We start from the raw sequence: 23,416 nt of genomic DNA, 5'->3' as shown, positions 1-23,416 counted from the left end.
CTGATCTTCGTTGCAGCAAGCAGGATCTTTAGTTTTGGCGCTTGAACACTTAGTTGCCCCATGTGGGATCTAGTTCCCTGACCAGGGATTGAACCCAGGCCCCTTGCACTGGGAGCATGGAGTCCTAGCCACTGAACCACCAGGGAAGACCCTTCTTATTTTGAAATAGTATTATTGGGATGTGCTTCATATGCCATAACATTCACTCATTTAAAGTGTACAGTTCAGGGACTTCCCTGGTGGGCAAGTTCAGTAGTACAGAATCTGCCTGCCAATGCAGGAGACAGGGGTTTGATCCCTGATCCAGGAAGATCCCACATACCTAGGATCAATGAAGCCCTTTCCCCAAATACTGGGGCTGTGCTCTAGAGCCCACAACCCTCGACTACTGAAGTCAGCGTGCCCTAAAGCCCGTGCTCCGCAACAAGAGAAGCCACCACAGTGAGAAGCCCACACACAGGAGCTAGAGCGGTGCAAGCAGCAGCAGAGACCTAGCACAGCCAAAAATAAACAAATAAAATTATAAAACCCTGTACAGCTCGGTTGTTTTTTTTTAGTATATTCACAGAGTTGTGCAACCATAACCATAATGATAATTTTAGAACATTTTAATATCCCTCAAAGAACCTCTGGTAACCATCAATAGCCATTCCTATTTCTGTTTTCCTCACTGCCATCCCAGCCCCAAGGGGCCACTAATCTATCTTCTGTCTCTATGGATTTATCTATTTTGATAAATCAAACAATATGTGAAGTCTTTTGTGACTAATCTCTTTGCTTAGCAAAATGTTTTCAAGGTTCATCCATATTGCAGCATGAAGCAGTATTTCGTTCCTTTTTATTGTTGAATAATATTCCATTATTTAGATATATTATGTTTTATGTGTCCATTCATTAATTGATGAATATTTGGTTTTCCCAGGTGACAGTGTTAAAGAATCCACCTGCCAATGCATGAGACACGGGAGACATGAGTTTGATCCCTGGGTTGGGAAGATCCCCTGGAGGCAGGTATGGCAACCCACTCCATTATTCTAGCCTGGAGAAGCCCATGGATGGAGGAGTCTGGTGGGCTACAGTTCACGGGGTCACAAAGAGTGAGACATGATTGAGCGACTGAGTGCACATGCACACATATAGATATTAACATATTCTGTTTTATCTATCCATTCATTAATTGATGAATATTTGGGTTTCTTCCACTTTTTGGTTACTATAAATTATGCTGCTATGAATGTTAGCATAAAAATGTTTGAATAGCTATATGCTTCAGTCTATCTTATTTTTTTAAGGATAAGACTCGGAGTGTTAGAACTTAGGCTTATGATTCCTTATAATAAAGCCCTTTCCCTACTCATTGTATTCCAGAAATTTTAGAAATACAAGTTATTTTTAAAACTCTAGCATCACACATTGCTTCTATTTCTAAACTTGATTTGCATTACAAAATGTAGGAACATGTTTTGAAATTTTTCTCAAAATATTTTAAATACCTTGGCATCTGCCTGTATATCTCTTCGTAATCCAAATTGTGGATAGGCAGAGATGCTCTCCTTCTAAGTCTTTGGAATATGTTGCCTGTAACACGATCCTTTTAAATAATAAGTAATTGTGAAGAAATTCTGTTGAGCGTACTTATGGAATGAACCACCCCTTGTTATGGGCCTTAGAATGCTAAGGAAATGAGTGCTGTGCAGAACGACCTAGCTGTAATAAATCAACCTAATGTAAACTATGTCAAATTAAAATCAAGTGCCTAAATGAGCTGTGGTCAAAAGCATGCCACAGTCTCCCAGTACAGAAACTGTGTACAGCCAGTAGGTAGCAACCTCCTGGAAAGTCAGTCCCCTGGAAACTTAACCATGGCAGCTGGTGAACAACGTTTTCATTTGTACCCTCCTTCAGGGTGTTGGGCTTCCTCGCTGGTTTCTTAGTTCTTCCCACATGGTCTGGTTTGTGTCTGCCTCTAGGTTGGCCTTTTGCATACACCTGGCTTTTGGTCAACTCTTAGGCTCACAGAATATAAGCATCAAAAAGCGCCACAGAAATGACCTAAATCAGTGCTCTCCTTCACCCATCAATATGTGAAAGATGAGAAAAATTAGGTCTGCCAGGATTAAATGGACATGAATCTGAGCAAACTCAGGGAGATAGTGAAGGACATGGGAAGCCTGGCATGCTGCCGTTCATGAGGTCGCAAAGTTGGACACAACTGAGCAACTGAACAGCAACGACAACAGGGTTAAATAACCTGATGACCTAAGGCCATACTATTCTGGATCTCCTAAATTTGAATCCAGGCTAACCCTACTCCAGGAGAGGGCCCCAAACACGAGAACAGTGATGATTATAAGACACGATGCGTGTTCCTTAGCTGTGAACAATTCCATTTGTCTTGGCTTAGAATCTGGAGGTGGGATTCTCGAATGTGGCTTGGAAAACTCTGAATCTCTCTGTTCTTGCCTTTGAGGGGTTTATTGTCCTACATCAGCAATTTCAGTGTGTTTTCTCCATGTGTGTTAACTCTTCCATGGGGATGAGTGAGGTGTTTTGGTTCCGTCCTTGGCCTGAGCCTGTTGTTACTTGTCTCCATTCTTGTCTTGTTCAGTTGCTCAGTTGTGGCTGAGTCTTTGTAACCCCACGAACGCCAGCCTTCCCTGTCCTTCACCATCTCCCAGAGTTTGCCCAAACTCATGTCCATTGAGTCAGTGATGCCATGCAACCATCTCATCCTCTGTCACCCCCTCCTCCTGCCCTTAATCTTTCCCAGCATCAGGGTCTTTTCCAATGAGTCGGCTCTTCACATCAGGTGGCCTCCACTCTAGTTTTTGGTTTTTCCCCCATCTGATTGAGGAGTGGGCAGTCAAGTACTACAAAAGTGGATTCAGGGAATAGGAGGTAAACTGCGATAGAAAGAATCCAAATAATTGGCACAATTCCAGGGAAACTTGAGGAAAGTTCATATTTTGGGGCAGAACCCATAGTTCCCACCTCTGGGAAACAACACCCTTTCCTCCCGTCTCTAGTTGCATCAGGAGACAGAAGAAGCGCTTGGTAAATGTTGAAATGTACTTTCATGCCATCTCCTCCTTTGCCAACACCACATTCACTTCTTCCTTGATTCCCTGACTACATGCTCTCCTTCTGCTTATAACACTCTTCTCTAGAACCAGAATTCTCTCTTGTTTTCTTTATGCAAATCTTGCTTTCATTTAAGACACACTGTAAGTGACCTGTGTGTTTTAGTCACTCAGTCATGTCTGACTCTTTGCAACCCCATGGACTGTAGACCACGAGGTTCTTCTGTCCATGGAATTCTCCAGGCAAGAATACTGGTGTGGGAGAAGCTCCAATACTTTGGCCACCTGATGTGAAGAACCAACTCATTGGAAAAGACTCTTAATGCTCGGAAAGACAGAGGGCAGGAGGAGAAGGGGGCGGTAGAGGATGAGATGGTTGGATAGCATCACCAACTCAATGGACATAAATTTACACAAACCCTAGGAGACAGTGAAGGACAGGGAAGATTTTCGTGCTGCAGTCCATGCGGTCATAAAGAGTCAGACACAACTTAGCGACTGAACAACAACAAAAATAAGTGATCCACTTTCTGTCACAAAGCTTTCTCTTCCAAGCACCCTGTTAAGTAACACTGCACAATTCTGAATTCCTGCAACATTTAGTTTATGTTTTCCAATCACAAGCTCTACTGAACACTGCCTAATTATCTCTAGACACATCATATATTGAACTTCATTTCTCCAAGGACAAAGAAACTCCCATGGGCAGGAGCTGTGCCTTCTGTATCTGCAAAACTTCCATGATATAACTGGCACAAAGATAGGAGTTTGTAGATGCCAAATACTTCCATTTGCCTAATTTATAATCTGAAGTTCAAGATTAATGGTAGTTACTCCATTTTTGTGTGGGAGCATACCTATTTTCATCAGTCATTCTATAAGATAAGGATCCTAAAGAAAATGCATACAAAGTAGTGTTGATTGGAAGGTATTAGGTACTGAGTATGTGCCAGGTACTGTGCTGGGTACTGGGAATGCAAAGATACATTGGTCCTGTTCTCAAGATGTAAGCAAGTAAGTTCAATCATGAAGTAGAATATTCTAGGCAGAGAACGGCATAAACCAAGGTACAGAAAGCTGAGCGTTGTGTGTAGCTGTACATATGTGTGTGTATATTGTGTTTAAGCAGCTTAGAGGAAAGAATGGGCCATACGAAGACAATGGAAGGTTTAAGAATAAATTGAAATAATAAGCTCAGTCAGTAAAGAATCTGCCTGCATTATAGGAGATCCAGCTTCGATTCCTGGGTTGGGAAGATCCCCTGGAGAAGGAAGCGGTAACTCATTCCAGTATTCTTGCCTGGAGAATCCCATGGACAGAGAAGCCTGGCAGGCTACAGTCCATGGCGTCACAAGAGTTGGACGCTACTGAGCGATTAAGCACCACCACCTGTTCAGTAAGCACTGCCCTAGGTGCTTCTCTGTTTAAGTCTCCGAGTCAGAAGTTAGCTGTTACTACTTTGGATAACGCTGGAAGACCCCTATAGGAAAAAATAGGATATAGGAATTTTTGTTAGGATTTTGAATTTGGGAAACTGAAAGACAGAGTATGTTCATTGGAGATGCTGAATAGGCCATGCAGTGTACTAGAGGTCAAATTAGCCAATACAGTTACATGGAAAATAAAGCTTCAAGGAACATGTCTGGACTAAGCATACAACACTTTGTGACCAGGTAGGCCAAAGAAATGGGTGCAGAAGTGATATGTGTTATTTCCAGAATGAGCACACAACACACACACACACACACACACAGTTGAAATGACCTCTCAGTGTTGCCTAATCTTACTTTCAGTAGTGGTGAGAAGCCTCTATACCTGTGCTGTCCAATATGGTAACCACTAGCCAGGCATGACCTTTGAACATTTGAAATGTGGCTGTGTGACTAAGGAGCTGTATTTTAATTTTCACTTTATTTTAAATTAATTTAAATAGCCACATGTGGCTAACAGTCATTAGATTGCATAGCTCAGGTCTAGATAATCAGGCTATATGCAATGGAGTTTTCTGGGTTAAATACAGAAGTGTATCATTTATTCCATCTCTCTACGTGCTCCAGACTGATGAGTCACGGAGATGATAAGGATGTGCTGTGGGAATGACCTTGACCTTTCACATAGGTACCTCAGTTTCTTCATTGTTAAAATGACAGTAATAATGTCCTTCTCAAGGGCTTTGAAGAGAATTAAATGAGATACCACATGTAAAAATGCTTTGCAAACTTAATATACATGAAAACATTGTCTAAACTGTCTAAAGTTATAAAATAGTGGTTCTCAATGGGGACGTTTGGCAAATCTGTGGGTACCTTTTGCCTTGTCAGATTGATTTATGGACAATACTGTCAAACAGGCAGAGCCCAGAGAGGCTCAGTTCAGTTCAGTTCAGTCCCACAGTCATGTCCAACTCTTTGCGACCCATGAACCGCAGCAAGCCAGGCCGCCCTGTCCATCACCAATTCCCAGAGTTTACCCAAACTCATGTCCATTGAATCAGTGATGCCATCCCACCATCTCATCCTCTGTTGCCCCCTTCTCTTCCTGCCTTCAATCTTTCCCAGCATCAGGGTCTTTTCAAATGAGTCAGCTCTTCGCACGAGGTGGCCAAAATATTGGAGTTTCAGCTTCAGCATCATTCCTTCCAAAGAACACCCAGGACTGATCTCCTTTAGGATGGACTGGTTGGATCTCCTTGCAGTCCAAGGGACTCTCAAGAGTCTTCTCCAACACCACAGTTCAAAAGCATCAATTCTTCAGCACTCAGCTTTCTTCACAGTCCAACTCTCACTTCCATACATGACCACTGGAAAAACCATAGCCTGGACTAGACGGACCTTTGTTGGCAAAGTAATCTCCTTGCTTTTTAATATGCTGTCTAGGTTGGTCATAACTTTCCTTCCAAGGAGTAAGCGTCTTTTAATTCATGGCTGCAGTCACCATTTGCAGTGATTTTGGAGCCCAAAAAAATAAAGTCAGCCACTGTTTCCCCATCTATTTGCTATGAAGTGATAGGACCAAATGCCATGATCTTCGTTTTCTGAATGTTAAGCTTTAAGCCAACTTTTTCACTCTCCTCTTTCACTTTCATCAAGAGGCTTTTGAGTTCCTCTTCACTTTCTGCCATAAGGGTGGTGTCATCTGCATATCTGAAGTTATTGATATTTCTCCCAGCAATCTTGATTCCAGCTTGTGCTTCTTCCAGCCCAGTGTTTCTCATGATGTACTCTGCATATAAGTTAAATAACTTATGAGTTAAATAACTTATATAAGAGGCTAGATCTCCTATAATGCATTTGTGTAAAAAGTAAAAATTTGGATCTCCCAATGGACACTTATGTAGATGAAAATTCTCATTATTGAGCACAGAATTAACTCTTGACAGTAAAGTATCTGCCTGCAATGTGGGATACCCAGGTTTGATCCCTGCATCAGGAAGATCCTCTGGAGAAGGCAATGGCAACCCACTCCAGTATTCTTGCTTGGAAAATCCCATGGACAGAGGAGCCTGGTGGGCTAGAGTCCATGGAGTCACAAAGAGTCAGACACGACTGACTGACTTCACTTTCTTTTCCTTTTGTATAAACACAAAACATTTTTATAGGTTTCAATAAACACTGAATTATCTAGGAAAGTAACGTCCATGTAAACTAAAAGAAAAATCTTTATCTCATTTAAGAGTTATTTACTGTTTCTGAAAATCAACACACAAATGCTAATGTCTCCAATAATATTTGAAGTGCCTTCTTCAGCTTGTATTTGCAGTAGGGACTGACTTTACTGTGATTAGATGTTTATAAATATATATTTATGTCTCATTTCTTGTCTTCAGTGTGGTCTCCACTCATATACATATTGAATTGCACTTACATTATTATAAATTATTTTCCATTTATTTTTCCTTTATGTTATAGTTCAGGCTGTATACTGATTTTTTGGAAAATTATATGTGTAGCTAGATATGAATATCATTTCAGGGTAGTAAAAGAGCCATTATTGAGTATTTGTTCTAAAAAGGGAGCACTAATTCTAACAAGGTTGAGAACCACTGTTTTAAAAGCACCTTGGACAGCTCGAAATCCAAATGCAAACAAAGGACAGTCTGAGTGAGGTGAACATCCCTTCTCTAATCACTTAAGGCCTGCCTTCAAGTATGTCTCTCCTTCCCAAGGACCTGCTCTTTCATTGATGATTAAGATCAAGAAGGCCTACTTCATTTAAGTAAACTTTACCCCTGTATACATAGAGACCTATCACCACTGCAAGATTGCCTCTACCAGCCAACCTGTGAAAGGCGAAACACAAGTCTAGAGAGTCATTTGTTAGCATGACAAAGTGTTAGTTCTAAATAAAGAGTAATTAGCCTACCCAAGATCACAGATAGGAAATAGAGCATGAATCACATAGGGTTGCTGAAGTCCAGGCTGATAAACAGTGAGTTTGTTCTAATAGACACGGCATCACTTCTGGTGGGTTGATAAGTACCCCTGCGGATTGTAAAACAGCTTGCGTGCTTGCTAAGTCATTTCAGTCTTGACCAACTCTTTGTGACCCCATGGACTGTAGCCTGCCAGGCTCTTCTGTCCATGGGATTCTCGAGGCAAGAATACTAGAGTGGGTTGCCATTTCCTTCTCCAGCAGATCTTTCCCACTCACGGATCGAACCTGCATCTCTTATGTCTTCTGTATTATCAGGCGGGTTCTTTACCATTAGCACCACCTGGGCTTGAGTACTGCTGTTATTCCATCATTATACCAAGTAACTGGAGACTTTCTGGATGGCCAACAGGATAACTCACATCGTTGGCAATTTTGCAGGTAAAATGGCCAGGTTGACAGGTTTGTTTAGAAGGCTATCTGGCCTGTGAATAGCCATTTAGAGCTATAATCTAGACCATCCTTGAAGCGAATCTATGATTAACCACTACCCTGGATTAAGGGAACAAAAATGTGAAGCTAAGTTATGTATTTGTTAATATTAAATTTTAATTTAAAAAGTAATTAAGATGTCTAAAAGTTGTCCTAAAAATAAGGTCAATCATTTTTAAAAAGTAACTAAAATTAAAAGTATATTTGAACTTAAATATGTGTCTTGCACATAAACCAAGTCTTAATATTATTTTCAGGAATTAAATATTTATTCAAATAGCTTATCAAAGAATTCAATAAGCTCCATTATCCTTTTCAATATTTTTCTTACCAAAGAGATTTTGAATTGTGAGATTTTTTTTCTGTAACGGGATATGCAAAGATTCACCTAATATTTACTTCAGTTCAGTTCAGTTCAGTCGCTCTGTCATGTCCGACTCTTTGCGACCCCATGAATCACAGCACGCCAGGCCTCCCTGTCCATCACCAACTCCCAGAGTTCACTCAAACTCACGTCCATCAAGTCGGTGATGCCATCCAGCCATCTCATCCTCTGTTGTCCCCTTTTCCTCCTGCACCCAATCCCTCCCAGCATCAGAGATTTCCAATGAGTCAACTCTTCACATGAGGTGGCCAAAGTACTGGAGTTTCAGCTTTAGCATCATTCCTTCCAAAGAACACCCAGGACTGATCTCCTTTAGGATGGACTGGTTGGATCTCCTTGCAGTCCAAGGGACTCTCAAGAGTCTTCTCCAACACCACAGTTCAAAAGCATCAATTCTTCAGCACTCAGCTTTCTTCACAGTCCAACTCTCACTTCCATACATGACCACTGGAAAAACCATAGCCTGGACTAGACGGACCTTTGTTGGCAAAGTAATGTCTCTGCTTTTGAATATGCTATCTAGGTTGGTCATAACTTTCCTTCCAAGGAGTAAGCGTCTTTTAATTTCATGGCTGCAATCACCATCTGCAGTGATTTGGGAGCCCCCCAAAATAAAGTCTGACACTGTTTCCACTGTTTCCCCATCTATTTCCCATGAAGTGATGGGACCAGATGCCATGATCTTTGTTTTCTGAATGTTGAACTTTAAGCCAACTTTTTCACTCTCCTCTTTCACTTTCATCAAGAGGCTTTTGAGTTCCTCTTCATTTTCTGCCATAAGGGTGGTGTCATCTGAATATCTGAGGTTATTGATATTTCTCCTGGCAATCTTGATTTCCGCTTGTGCTTCTTCCAGCCCAGTGTTTCTCATGATGTAGTCTGCATATAAGTTAAATAAGCAGAGTGACAATATACAGCCTTGACTTACTCCTTTTCCTATTTGGAACCAGTCTGTTGTTCCATGTCCAGTTCTAACTGTTGCTTCCTGACCAGCATATAGGTTTCTCAAGAGGCAGGTCAGGTGGTCTGGTATTCCCATCTCTTTCAGAATTTTCCACAGTTTATTGTGACCCACACAGTAAAAGGCTTTGGCATAGTCAATAAAGCAAAAGTAGATGTTTTTTTTTTCTGGGACTCTCTTGCTTTTTCTATGATCCAGCAGATTTTGGAAATTTAATCTCTGGTTCCTCTGCCTTTTCTAAAACCAGCTTGAACATCTGGAAGTTCACGGTTCACGTACTGCTGAAGCCTGGCTTGGAGAATTTTGAGCATGACTTTACTAGCTTGTGAGATGAATGCAATTGTGTGGTAGTTTGAGCATTCTTTGGCATTGCCTTTCTTTGGGATTGGAATGAAAACTGACCTTTTCCAGTCCTGTGGCCACCACTGAGTTTTCCAAATTTGCTGGCATATTGAGTGCAGCACTTTCACAGCATCATCTTTCAGGATTTGAAATAGCTCAACTGGAATTCCATCATCTCCACTAGCTTTGTTCGTAGTGATGCTTTCTAAGGCCCACTTGACTTCACATTCCAGGATGTCTGGCTCTAGGCTAGTGATCACACCATTGTGATTATCTGGGTCATGAAAATCTTTTTTGTACAGTTCTTCTGTGTATTCTTGCCACCTCTTCTTAATACTTTCTGCTTCTGTTAGGTCCATACCATTTCTGTCCTTTGTCGAGCCCATCTTTTCATGAAATGTTCCCTGGGTATCTCTAATTTTCTTGAAAAGATCTCTAGTCTTTCCCATTCTGTTGTTTTCCTCTATTTCTTTGCATTGATCACTGAGGAAGGCTTTCTTATCTCTTCTTGCTATTCTTTTTACCAGTTTATAATATTCAGGGACTTCCCTGGTGGTCCAGTGGTTAAAAATCCACCTTGCAATGCAGGGAACTCAGGTTCAATCCCTGTTCAGGGAACACAGATCCCCCACGCTGTGGAGCAACTAAGCCATGTACCACAACTAGAGAGCCCTAGAGACCAGCTACCGAGCTCACACGCTACAACTGAAAAATTGTAGAGAATTCGTGTGGAGCAATGAAAGATCTCACCCGAAACATTGAAGATCCCTTGTACTGAAACTAAGACCCAATGCAGCCAAATAAATAAACAAATGCATAAAGATATCATAAAAATTTATAACATTCAGATTGCTTTCTTATACCTTAATTTTCCCCCAGTTTTCAGAGGAGCAGTTTAATTTAGTTAAAGTATGGACTATGGAGCCAAACCACCTGGGGTTTAAATTCCAGCCTCCCCAGTTACTAACTGTATAATTTTAAGCAAGTTACCTAACTTCTCTGTGCTTTAATTTCATCATTCTTATAATAGGGATAGCTATCGTATTAATTCAGAGATGCAGAATTGTTGTTGAATTACTACTGTGAAGTACTCAGAACAGTAAACATTCAGTGTTAGCTATTATTAATATTATCTGTCAGAACATTCTGAGAACTAGTGGTAAAAGTGTCTGAGAACCTGAAGGGGTTCGTGGAAGAATCAGGGCAGGAATCTTGGCATTGAGCACTTGGCCTCCCTGCAGGATCATGGTTTGTGGGAGTAAGCTGGACCCAGGTCCCTGACAGTGTTCAGGGCTCTTCTCACTTCATAGGAGACTAAGTCTGGGAGATTTCGGTGCTGATCTGTACCTGATTCAGTAAGTGGATGAAGCAGGTTATAAAATAAGTTTCAGGAAACACTAGTATATACTCAATGAGACCTCGACCATTAAAGCAAAACATAGGATTAAGACTGGAGAAAAGACAGCAAGCAAATATGTTAAAATATCGGAAGTGTTTGTCCTCTGAAGATGGGATTATGGGTGGCTCTTTGTTTTTATAATTCTTTCTTCTTTCCAAATATTCTGAATTAAGCATAGTATTATTTTGATAATTAGGGAAGAAAAGTAAAAAAGATAATTCCAATAAAAATTGAAATTTGTTTTATCCAGACTGAGTCAAATGACAGAATGCAATGAAGGGGAGGGGAGGAAGAAAGATTAAAATTGAAATGTTCATTTTAGAAGGCTTTTGCTATCTGAACTAAAGCAAGAATTGCCAGGCCTACACTTCATTTTATGAATTTGGCATTTCAGATAAAAATTAAGCACATATTAATCAAGGATCTATACAAAGGCAAACCTGTTTGAGAAATTAAATTTCTACTTTTAACACAACCAGGCAGGCTTGTCTTTTCTAGACCGAATGAACTGCTAAGTTTCTTCCACAAGAGGGCGGTAACTGCTCAGGGTTTCTTTAAAACGGCCTGAAGGACCCAGGCACTGTAAGCGAGGCAGTGACGCAAATAGGACAACTTTTTTTCATGGAAGAAGGAGTCGCACAGGGTGAGTCGGCTGAAAGGACCAATGCTGAGACACGCAAGCACACCCAAGTCAGAAGCAGCACCTTTTAGGGGGACTGAAAGAGGAACTAGTTCATGGGCTCGTTTAAAATTATTTACATTATGCTCCGTGGACGTCATATATACAGGTGTAAATTTTTTTACCGGCCGTTCACATCAGATCCTGTTTAACCTGGTGGTGAAACTGAACCAGGATTTTATTTTTTAAGGAAATTGTAGACATTCACTGACATTCCTTCAAGCACATGGAGGAATCCACAGTGGATCTTGGTTTCCAGAATGTACATCAAAGCATGTACCTTCCCTGGAAGCGAATGGGTCTTTGTAGAAAATACTCGGGGGCATGCTGGGCTTGGGTGTTACACATGCAGATATGTTTGCTAAAGTTATGTGTGCTTTGCTGAAGTTCAATACTAGTTTTCTCTCTAGCAGGTCATCGGTGTTTTCTTGCATTTCCTCTCACTCCTGAATCCAGTTTTGATATTGCAGACATTTAGACTTAGAATTTTTCATCTTCTGGGACTTTTCACAACACTCCCTTCCGAGTGCACATGTCCCCCAGGACAGCTTCTGTAGGTGTGTGAAGGGGTGCCGTGTTGTCACATTGAAGATCCCCAATGGGAGCTGGGAGCGGGGAGGTGGAGGCTGGTATGAAATTCCAAACCATTTTGGTAGTAGATCCCACAAGGCTGTCTACAGGGGATCGGTTCCCTCTCTCATTTTGTGTTGGTCTCGGCAGGGAGAGCTAGGCCCACAGCAGGATTCCCCCAGGGCTCTTCCCCACCCGGCATTTGTAGGCCTCTCTGTACCCCGACCCTTCCCAAGTAGTCTCCCTAATTCCTGGTCAGCAGAAGCGGCCAAGGATCCAGTTTCCGTAAAACCGCCTTTAGGGCATGCAAAGAGATGCACACAGTCGTGCTCTCCTTCTCAGAGACTGGGTGATTCCAAGACGGTGGACTTCCTTCCTTCTCCCTTAAGTTTCTACTTAGCCACCGGCTCCACTCAACCCCTCTTTTTAACAGGAACTGTAAACCCAACCGGCCTCCAGGTTCAGCCCGACCGAGCCCCATTCTTCGGCCCAAGTGGAGTTATTAAAGAAGTCATTGGGACAATTCAGGCAAACACCCTTTGGAGTGGGTTTTGGCCTGAAACACACAAAATTCCCTTCCTCCCCCTCCTCCCTCCTTCTCTGAATTTAGAATTGGCTTCCTGTGGCTACACTTGAGTATCCCGACCTTTGTTTGACGTTAATATATTTGGGGAAGAATAGTTATCATTCATCCCCGACAGACTGCTGAATTTAAGTATAGTTAGCTGAGATTTCATTTGCATTCCTCTGTGAATTACTCTGAATTTAGGCTCTGCTCCTTCCATTTAAAACAGAAGTAGCACAACTCGCTAGGCGCCCGAGTTCAGGGTTAAGACCAAGGGTGGGATGGTCAACTGCGTGGCACAGGCTGCATCGTAGTAGGAACCGACTGAAAACAGTAACTTGAAAGCGGAGGCCCTGGTCTGCAGGCTAAAAGGAAGTCCAGGGGCTGGGGAGCGGGGCGTCGCCTTCTTTACCCCTACCCTTTAGCTCTTTTGGCAACCTCCGAATTTGCCAAACCACTTTCATTTATTTTTCAATTAAAATGCAAATCAATCGCTTTCCAACACAATCCTCCCCCTAAATATATATATATATAGTGCAGAGACGCGGGAGGCAAAGGGGGTCCTGAGCTCGTGTGACACGTTCCATTCCCAAGGGTTGCTTAGAAATGCCGGGCTCTCTTAGGTCGTGGGCAGAATCCCGCGCGGGTCTTGAAGGGGGTGCTCCCGGAGGGATAGAAGTCCTGATTCTTTAGGGCGTGTGTATGCGGCGTGTAAGATGGCCCTGACCATAAACCCGCCTCCCGAATCCGCGTCGGGATCTGCTCCTCTAGGACGCGGTCCGGAAGGTGGTTTACGCTCTGCAGGGGCAGGGTCGTCTCTCCCAATAGCCCACCCCCTTCGAGGATGCCCCTCGCTCTCCCGGCTCCCAGCTGGAGACAGACGGAGCAGATCGACCAAGATAACAGCACCAGGCAGGAGACACCGACCGGCCTTCCTTCGGCCGCGCCTCACCGTGAGCGTCTGAATTTCATTGCCCCACGCGGGATTCGGGCACCCAAGGCTCATCCCCCGGGATCTAGGTACATAGACCCCAGATGTTTTTATTGTCACAATTAAGAACAACACTGCTGTTTTAATTCCGCAATGTGAATGATAAATAAAAGCAAACGATTGAGACTTCCAATCGGCACCCAAGCTTTGCAATTATTTACCGATGGCAATTAACCCAGAATTGGGTGGAGTTGAATCAGTGGTTCGCCGGGTTGGTCGGTCTTTCTGGTTTTGCTCTATTTCTACATCACCCACACCAAATCATATACTAGATCTACAGTAGGAAAATGTTCAATGCTTTCCCAGGTCAGGCTATTTACATGAAATAAAGTGAAGTCGCTTTTTGAAATTGGAGTATTTGGGGATCACTGGCTTCCTTCCCTCTCCATTCCTACCTAGTCCTGGAGAATGTGGTGTGAGGTGTGCGGGGGAGGTGAGGAGTTCGCTCCGGGCCCAGGCGAGGGGTTCAGGCAAAGGGTTGTGTGTCACAGCCGTCCTGGAGACTCCCGAGGCGAGATAAAGTTTCGTTTTTAACGAATCGGGAAGCAGAGGACCCCAACTCTCGGGCCAGGGTCGGGCTACATGTGCCTCCCTCCTACTGGAGTTCCCCTAGTGGCCCAAGGACAGGGCGCTGGAGTTTATACCCACAACCCAGCAAACATCCTCACGGGGAAATACAGACGGCCCCTTCATCATCTGTCTTCTTGCCCTACTCAGCACAATTCACATTGAAGAAGGATCTTACCCTCCCCTTAGTCAGAGTCTATGGTCTGTGTAGTGATAGGTTTAGCCCAGTCTCGAAATTAATGAAAAATAATCGAGAGGGAACGTTATTTTTATATCAGAAGTGAATAACAAAAGTGGCAAAAGGTAAACAAAAACCTCTCAAACTCAAGCTCAAGTTGCTACCTTTAAAAGATCAGTGCAGCGGAAACCCTAGGTTATCTAAGTGGAATAAGCCCTCTGGCTTTCAGTGCTGGGATACAAATAAGCTTTTGGCTCTCACAGCCAAACTCGGTCCATGGGTGGTGCCGATCAAATTGTATTCCTTATTTATTTCAATTTTCTGCTGATTAAGTTTGGACTTAATGATCTCGTCCAAACTACTGTAGTGATTATCCCTCGATGGTGTGCTACTTTAATACCCTTAAATCTCAAAATTGTGCAAGGATCTTCCTTCCCCGTGTACACAGCTCAGCGCTCCTGGAAATTTAAAGATCTCCAGCTATGGAAGAAATTGAGAGGGAATAAGAGAAACCGCCGTCCAACACCTAAACCCTGACATCCCATCATCACAGCCCAGAAGCCGGGAAGTCTCCATCTCCCGAAACATTCTGGGGTTGAGAAAGGGGTAAGAGTTTTCGAGATGGTTGTGAAGGGGTGTGTGTATGTGTACCAGATACTATTGTATCTAAAGACTCCACCTCAATTTTGGTGATTCTGACCCCGTAAAACTCAAAACAAATAATGCTCACAGGGGAGAAAAGTTTAAAAAGTTCACTGCTCTCAGGTTGAAACATCACATGAGAAACAAATGCTCCCAATAAGCTGATTCCGTTCCCTGAGAATGGAGTAAACCTATAAATGATAACATCTTGTGTGTGTGGAGGTGGGGGGAAACCCAGGAATAAAAAGAAAAGTGAAAGAGAAGAAACAGAGAAGGAAAGCGGGGAGGTGGCAAAGATGGAATAGGGCGATCCTTCGGCCTACAAGGGGATTAAGGACATCTCTAAGGCTTAAGGAGCAACAAATTAATTTACACAATCCTTGGAGAGCCCAGATGGCCTTTAATTAATCCCTTCAAAAGAAGGAGCTAGGCCAGGGCTGCGCCGGCTGCCTGCTCCATTAGCTCCATTTTACAAGAGACCAGACTCTGTTCGAGGTGAGGCGTCGTGAGCTCGTGGGGGAAGGGGGGCTAGGGTGACGAGAGCAGGCGAGGGGGAGGCGAGGGAAGAATATGAACTGCTCTTCCATAAAAGGGCTGGGTTTTCATTATTCTTCTCTTTAAAAAGTAATACCCTCTTCGTCTCTGCTCTGCCCCCCTCCCCTTTCCCATTTTATTTAACACAATTAATTGAGGCGTCCACTGGCCCAGCGGCCGAACCGCACCACTCGTCAGGCCCCGCCCCCTGGCCCCGCCCACCGGCGGGATAGAAGTGGGAGGGGGCGGGAACCAGGCGGGCGCGGTCCTACGGCTAGCCCCCTTCAGCCAATCGGAAGGCGCGGCGCTTCCGAGTGGGCGTGACCCGGAGGAGACGCGAGGCCCCAGGCAGAGCGCTATTGGAGACGGTGGTTACGCCCCCGGCTTGCACCCCACCCTCCCCGCTCCTCGGGCCCGCCCTTCCCGGCTGCCTCGGAGTGACGTCCTTCAAAGTTCTCATTTTGGACCCCCCATCTGCCCCTCCCTCTCGTCCCCCAGCTAAAGAGGGGTAGGGAGTGATGCAAATGTTTTATTACCTTTGAGAGCTTCATCTGAACTGTCAGGCCCGGAGGGAGCAAGGAGAGGAGAGAGAGAGGTAGTGGAACAGCCTCGGAGAGGGGGTCAGCTTGGCCGGAGGACAGGACTTAGAAAAGCGAAGCCTGTGGAGTCGCTAAGAAAATGCGAGACAGAAGAGGCAAAGGCGGAGAGTGAGAGGAAGAGAGGGCGCTGGGGGCGGGGTGGGGCCGGGGTCGCCAGGTCCTTTTGCAGAAGTGGACAGACGAGTGGAGCCATAACTGAAGGCGTCAGACTTTTCACTTAGTCTTTGCTTTTCTGTGTTTTTCCTCCCCACTTTTTTTTCCCTTCTTTTTCTTTTCAATATTTCAACTCTAGTACCCCGTGGCGCACAGGGGAAGACGGGTCGGCGCGCCGAGTCTGGGAGCCGCGGAGATCGGTGGCACTGCCCTTTCTGGCGCCGAAGCCTCGGGCAGAGCAGGCGGAGGAAGCCCGCCCAGAGGCCAACCCTCCCGCGGGTTAGATGCGCTCTCTCCCTGCGCGCTCCGCGCGCCGAGTGCGAAATCAACCTCGTGGCCCAAAGAGCAGGGCATCCAAGTAAGACTGGAGCTCGTCGAGCGGAACCCGGCATCCTTTGAACCTCCCCGAAGAAAGCGAGCCGGCCCCCCACCCCCAACTCTCCCCACATCAAAGATTCGGTGATTCTTAACTTTGTTACGAGCTCTCTGGGGCCGGACGGGGTTTGGTTTTGCTTATTTCCAAGAGGGAGAAGATGAGAAGTTGCGCTCTTTGAGCGGCGAGGAAAAAGTGAGGAAGAAACGAGGAGCCCGAGATTGAATCCAGGACTCTAGCAGGGAAAGGACAGCCCAAACCACCCGGACGCTGCTCGCTGGTCTCGGCCAGCCACCGCCTCTCCACTGGTGTGTTTGGACATTTCTGCTGCGCAGTTCCGAGAGCAATTCTCGGCGGCGGCATTCCTGGCCCCGTTGGCACGTCGCCCCCGGGTGCGCCGCCGAGCGCCTCCTTGCTCGCGCCCGCGGCGCTTCTCGCTCTTCGGAGCCCCGCCGAGGGGTAGGGGCCGGCGCCCTAGCTGCGTGGCCGCGGGCTCCGGCCTGGTCGTGGGATGTTAGCGGTGGGGGCGATGGAGGGCCCCCGGCAGAGCGCGTTCCTGCTCAGCAGCCCGCCCCTGGCCGCCCTGCACAGCATGGCAGAAATGAAGACCCCGCTGTACCCCGCCGCCTACCCCCCGCTGCCCGCCGGCCCCCCCTCTTCCTCGTCCTCCTCGTCCTCCTCGTCGTCTCCCTCCCCGCCTTTGGGCGCTCACAACCCGGGCAACCTGAAGCCCCCGGCCGCGGGGGGGCTCTCGGCCCTGGGCAGCCCCCCGCAGCAGCTCTCGGCCGCCACCCCGCACGGCATCAACGACATCCTGAGCCGGCCCTCCATGCCGGTGGCCTCAGGGGCCGCCCTGCCTTCCGCCTCGCCCTCTGGGTCCTCCTCATCCTCCTCTTCCTCGTCCACCTCCGCTTCGGCTGCTGCGGCCGCAGCCGCAGCGGCGGCCGCCGCCGCCTCGTCGCCAGCGGGGCTCCTGGCCGGCCTGCCCCGTTTCAGCAGCCTGAGCCCGCCGCCGCCGCCGCCCGGGCTCTACTTCAGCCCCAGCGCCGCGGCCGTGGCCGCCGTGGGTCGGTACCCGAAGCCGCTCGCCGAGCTGCCCGGACGGACGCCTATCTTCTGGCCGGGAGTGATGCAGAGCCCACCCTGGAGGGACGCCCGCCTGGCCTGCACCCCTCGTGAGTACAGTCGCCTGCTGCGCCCACTTGTGCTGGTTCTGCCCGCTCTCAGGTCACGGCCTCTGGTGTGCAAGCGTCCAGGTCCACCCTCTTGCCCGCCGAGCAGTTTGGCAGGGCCAGAATCACACGATTTAGGGTGGGCCAGGGCGTTCGGGGAGGGATTCTTGCTTTCCTGAGCGCCACGGTGTGTCCAGGCGGCCCCTCTTCACAAGTCCCGGGCACGCGAAGCAGAGCGCGTGTGCATGCGTCTCCGTGAAACACACCGCGGTGTGCGGGACGTGTGTCTCACCCAAGGCCTCGGCTGCTCCCGGAACAGCCTGGCCCGGAACCGTAGGCCCCTCCTGGGTTAGAGAGGTGCTGAGGGCAAGAGGGGCTACTGCGTCCCCGCCCGCACTCCAGCTTTCCCGTGTCCCAGGCCAAAGTCCCATTCGATCTTCGCAGCCTCACTGGCCTCCTGCTGGGGAACGGCATCGAGGAGCCCTTCACAGCCCTGAGCCGAACGCTTGTGTTTGCATGTGCGACTTGGTCCAGGGTGTCCCCACCTCACCTGGTCGTCTTCACCGCCCCCCTTCGTCCTGCGAGTACATGCAGCCCAGGGAGCCCACTGAAGACAGGTCCGCGGTCGAGTGCCACTTCGGGCCGCTCGCCACCGCTGGGCTCTGGTTTTTTCCACCTGCCTCGGCCCCAAGGGCCGGGACGCCTTGGGCCTGGACATATTGAGGGGCGTCGTGGCTCTCAACATCCTAATAGGAGAAAGAACCGGAGGATGAACCAGGCGGCGGGACAAGGATGGGGGGCAATGCAACATCCCGCAAAGATTTTGCTGGAAACCAACTGAGTCAGCCCAGGATCGCTCTAATCTAGGTAGTTGGCCAGCTCGCCGACGCAGCTCCCATCCTCCTGGGTGGCATTGAGGGCCCAGTGCCCGGTCCTTTTCTCGCTCAGTTCTTTGCTTTTGACCGAGTCCCCGAAGTTTCTCACGTCTCAGCTCTGTGGCTGAGCGGCAGTAACTGAGGGAAGTTGGGAGAGCCAAGTGGAGGCTCCCTTGGGGAGCCTCGGGACTGGGGTGGCGCGGGGAGGGGGAGTGGCGGGGGCGGGTGAGGGTGTCGGGGAGACGCTTTTGTGTGTGTTCGGACGGCCACGTAGGGACCTCCAACAAAGGCGACGCCCCCTCCCCCTCGGCCGCAGCGGCGTTAGGGTTGGGGGGCGACTTAGCTCGCTTGTATTTCTAAAACAAGGCGCCCTTTGTGGCTCGGGCACAGGTTAGGAAAGCGTTCGAGGAACAAAATTAGTCGTCCCACGCAAAGGCCCAGAGACCAAGCGCCCCCAACTAGACTAGACGGCGAGGAAGGGGACTTGCCCACCAGTCCCCAGCCCCGCACTCCGTTTCCAGGGCCCTAGCGATTCAGCCTCGGCAAACTTGAGCGATGAGCTCTCAGTTGGACATCGTTGTTGGGCCAAAGGTTATTTAATGCAGTTCCAAGCACACCCGCTTAAAAGACAAAAAACAACAAGAAACAGGTGGGTGTAAAAAAAGCAAAGGGGGGAAGAGCCGTGGGGCCGTAAGCGCCCCCCAGGATTTCTCAGTACTGCAGAGGAGCACGCTCTCGGTTCCCACCGCAACGTGGTTTCTGGAGTTCGTTTCTTCTCAGTGGAGCCGCTGATAACTGATTGCTTCTTCCATTCCCTTTTAAAAAATCTGTCTCCTAGATCAAGGATCCATCTTGTTGGACAAAGATGGGAAGAGGAAACACACGAGACCCACGTTCTCGGGCCAGCAGATCTTTGCCCTGGAGAAGACTTTCGAACAAACGAAATACTTGGCGGGGCCCGAGAGGGCTCGCTTGGCCTATTCGTTGGGGATGACGGAGAGTCAGGTCAAGGTGAGTGGACCTTGCAAACCTCGAGGAATAGCGCCCCTGTGTTCGCCGTGTGCGTGTACCTACACACACACACACACACACACACCAAACTAACAAATAGCCACCCGCCCAGGGGTGCGGGTCTGCGGAGACTGGGGAGAGCTGAGATCAGCGAAGGAGGTTGGTGGGGGGGAGTAAGTTACAAAGGCTCTGGGTCTCACAGGCGGGCAAACTGTTGATGAACAAAAGGAATCAAGCCCTCGCCTTTGAAATCAGGTTAATCTAGATAGCAGCATGTGCTGGGGGAACTCTCCATTATTAGAGAATAAAAGCATTACTGAAATATCAGCCCTGAGAATAGATGAGGCCAGTTAGATAGCTTCTATTTGTTCTATTTGTAAGCATATTCAAGCTTTTGCTTGTCAATTCAGGCTCCACTAGTTAAAGAATTTCCTAATGTAGATCAGCATTATAGTGCTACTGTATTAACTTACAGGTTAAAAAAAAAAAATCCACATGATTTGACCCCTTAACATGGATGCACCTGCTTTTAACTGAGCCTGAAGGCAGTCACTTTGGAGTAGTAATTTTCCAAGTGAATTAACAAGATTATGACTGTATTATGAAATAGAAGTTTATCAATATATGTAAGGTTTTACTGTTTATTACAATTTATAATTAAAATGTCACTTAGCTTATAATTGAGTTGTACGGTAAATTTCCAGGGAATCAAATTGGAGAACTCTTTCCCTGAAAAATAAAGGGATGGAAACAGCTGTGTACCGTAAATCTAGTGGTTTCCTGTATTTCCAGTATTCCCTTTTGTTCTTCAGTTTGCTATATCTTGCTCTCTCTATGTGTGTGTGTGTGTGTGTGTGTATGTATATATATATATATATATATTGATATTGATATCTATATCAATGCATTTCAGGAGTGATTTTCTACATGACCATTAGAGTACCATCACTGTTAAGATTATTTTTTGCAGTGGTTGGTACAAAGTTTACCACAGTAGTCTGGAGGTCTTCATTTGTCACCATAAATATGTCTACGTGGCTAGAAGTGAATTATTATAACTGCATAAAGAAACTAAAAATCACTTTCTTAACAATTCTGATTCTCTAGATAAATACATAACAGATGAGAAAATGGATGAGAAGCATAAAGACAGGATGCTTCAATATATTTGGGAAATTGGTTACTTATGGCTGGTGCTTTAGGTTTAAAATACGTGTATCAAATACAATGTCAAAAATCATGAATAGGCTTAAAATAGTTGTATAAAAATGAATGTCTTAGGAAGGATCAATATTGAAATAATATTTGAAAGACCAGGCATGCTAATAGTGGGAAATAATGTAATTGGCAAAATTTCACTTTTAAAAAGTAACTCATGAAGATTCTTGCCTTGATCTTTGGTTTTATGAAAAACATTAAACCAGAGAGACAGAGACACACAAACTGCTATGATGATTTCAACTAAGCTATTAAATATTTTCATGCATTTATGTTGGTTATTATCACTGACTTAAGGTTTGTGTTTTATCAGTATTTTATTTGACATCACATCATACAAGTATACATGGGTAGGGGAGTGTTTACTCACCATTTTTGTGTGTCTTCAGACCGGAAATAAGTGAAACAGGCAAATATCCCAAAGTGAAAAAAACAGAGGTTATTAGTGTAAATGCTGTGTCTTTCCCCACAAATCTCACTAAAAAGCAAGTACGCCTCAGATTGTTTGAAATACCTGAATCTGAGAAAGTAAAAAAACAAATAGAATTGCAGTCACTAGGAGGCAGCTTTACGGAGGGGAGAAGTTTTCTACTTCCAACTAGAAAGTAGGCAAGCGAAGTCTTTTAGGGAAACTCAGTTTAAGTTTCCAAGTTTTTTTTTTTTTTTTTTCCCCTCTTCTGAGAAATCGCTCAGTGACAACCTCAATACTCTTGTGTTGCTATCACTATGGCAACGGCAGGCAGTTTGTTGGTGCCTGATCCGCAGACAAGACCCGGGCGATGGAGACCGACTTTGACGGCCCGGACGCGGGAGGGCCGCAGGGGAGCGCGTCTCGCCATCCGGGGGGAGTGGGGGCGGCCCGCAGGAGCCGGGGGCCACGGCCTGGCTCCTCTGCTCCGTGGAAATTCCTTCCACCACCCCGCCTCCCCCCGAATCTCCCCTCTTCTCCGCTTTCTCGGTCTGCCAGGTCTGGTTCCAGAACCGCCGGACCAAGTGGAGGAAGAAGCATGCAGCCGAGATGGCCACGGCCAAGAAGAAGCAGGACTCGGAGACCGAGCGGCTGAAAGGGGCCTCGGAGAACGAGGAGGAGGACGACGACTACAACAAGCCCCTGGACCCTAACTCGGACGACGAGAAAATCACGCAGCTGCTGAAGAAGCACAAGTCGAGCGGCGGCGGCGGCGGCGGCGGGCTCCTGCTGCACGCGTCCGAGACCGAGGGCTCGTCCTGAGCGCCCGCCGCCCGCGCGCCCGCCGGCCTCGCGTCTCCCGCCCGCCGGGGCCCCGCGCTTTTCTAAGATGTACATATCTATTTTTGTAACCTACGAGTGGAGCAGGGGCAGGGGACAGAGACTTCGGAGGATGACGAGACGTGGCAGACAAGACCACGAATTGCACCAAACTGATGCTGCAGCGGGGCCACCCTCCGCCCCCGCTCGTTGTCCCAGCCGCGTCTCCCTCTCCGTGTTCCCCCCTCCCCCTCCTCACACCGCCCCCCCACCCGCCCCCCGCCCGCCACTACCCCACCCCACCCAACCCCAGTTTTGCCTGGAGACCGGCCGGGGCGGGGAGCGCGGAGGGAGACCCGGTCTGGACCCTCCGACACCCACCGCGCGGGGGACCTCGGCGCCACCGATGGGAAGAGGGACAAGTCTCCCCCGCAAACTGCTGTGGCGACTAAAGTAACCTGTTGAAGGCTCTTTGTAAATAAATCGTGAGTCACACTGACTAGAAGTTACTTTATTGTGAATATTTAAAATGTAAGATGCTTTCTTTTTGGAATTTGGTATAAAAAGATGGACCTCCTTCTCCCAGCTCCCCTCCCGCTTTTAAGAGCAATTTAAACCACACGGTTCCCCTTTTATTTTGAAATTAATTGGAGAAGCGTAGACAGGAATGTTCTCAGTCTCCCTCCCCTCTCGCGCCCCTCCCGGGTCTGGATTTGTTCAGTCTCTTTTTCCCCCCCGTACATCCTCTCTGGCTCTTCTCCTACGACCCCTGGCCCCGAGCCCGGTTTCCCCCGTCCAGGACTTGAAATAGAAGACGTGGAACCAGGGAAGGCCCCCAACCAGCCTCTCTGTCCCCCTCTGAAATTGCACAGTCGTTTGTTGCTATTTATTAGTGATTTAAAGAAAGTGTTGGGGAGGGATGGGGCTACGATAGCTTGTATTTAATTTAACTCCTTTCGGATAAAAATGCGTGTTAAAGTAGATGGTGGGAATTGTTACAACCGCTCTGGGTCAGAAACAGAAAACTCCAT

At 47.0% G+C, this 23,416-nt stretch overlaps 1 protein-coding gene across 1 annotated transcript; it reads left to right on the top strand.

The window, feature by feature from the left end:
* Positions 1-17,392: 17,392 nt before the first annotated feature.
* On the top strand, positions 17,393-22,388 carry NKX6-1 (NK6 homeobox 1). Its single transcript, NM_001206238.1, has 3 exons — positions 17,393-18,056; positions 19,767-19,939; positions 22,125-22,388. Exons 1-3 carry the CDS (start codon positions 17,393-17,395, stop codon positions 22,386-22,388), a joined length of 1,101 nt encoding a protein of 366 aa, NP_001193167.1.
* Positions 22,389-23,416: the final 1,028 nt, after the last annotated feature.

The sequence above is a fragment of the Bos taurus genome, chromosome 6 (assembly GCF_002263795.3).
Source record: "Bos taurus isolate L1 Dominette 01449 registration number 42190680 breed Hereford chromosome 6, ARS-UCD2.0, whole genome shotgun sequence".
Taxonomy (NCBI): domain Eukaryota; kingdom Metazoa; phylum Chordata; class Mammalia; order Artiodactyla; family Bovidae; genus Bos; species Bos taurus.
The sequence above is the reverse complement of the archived record's forward strand: the minus strand, read 5'-3'. Positions and strand labels throughout refer to the sequence as shown.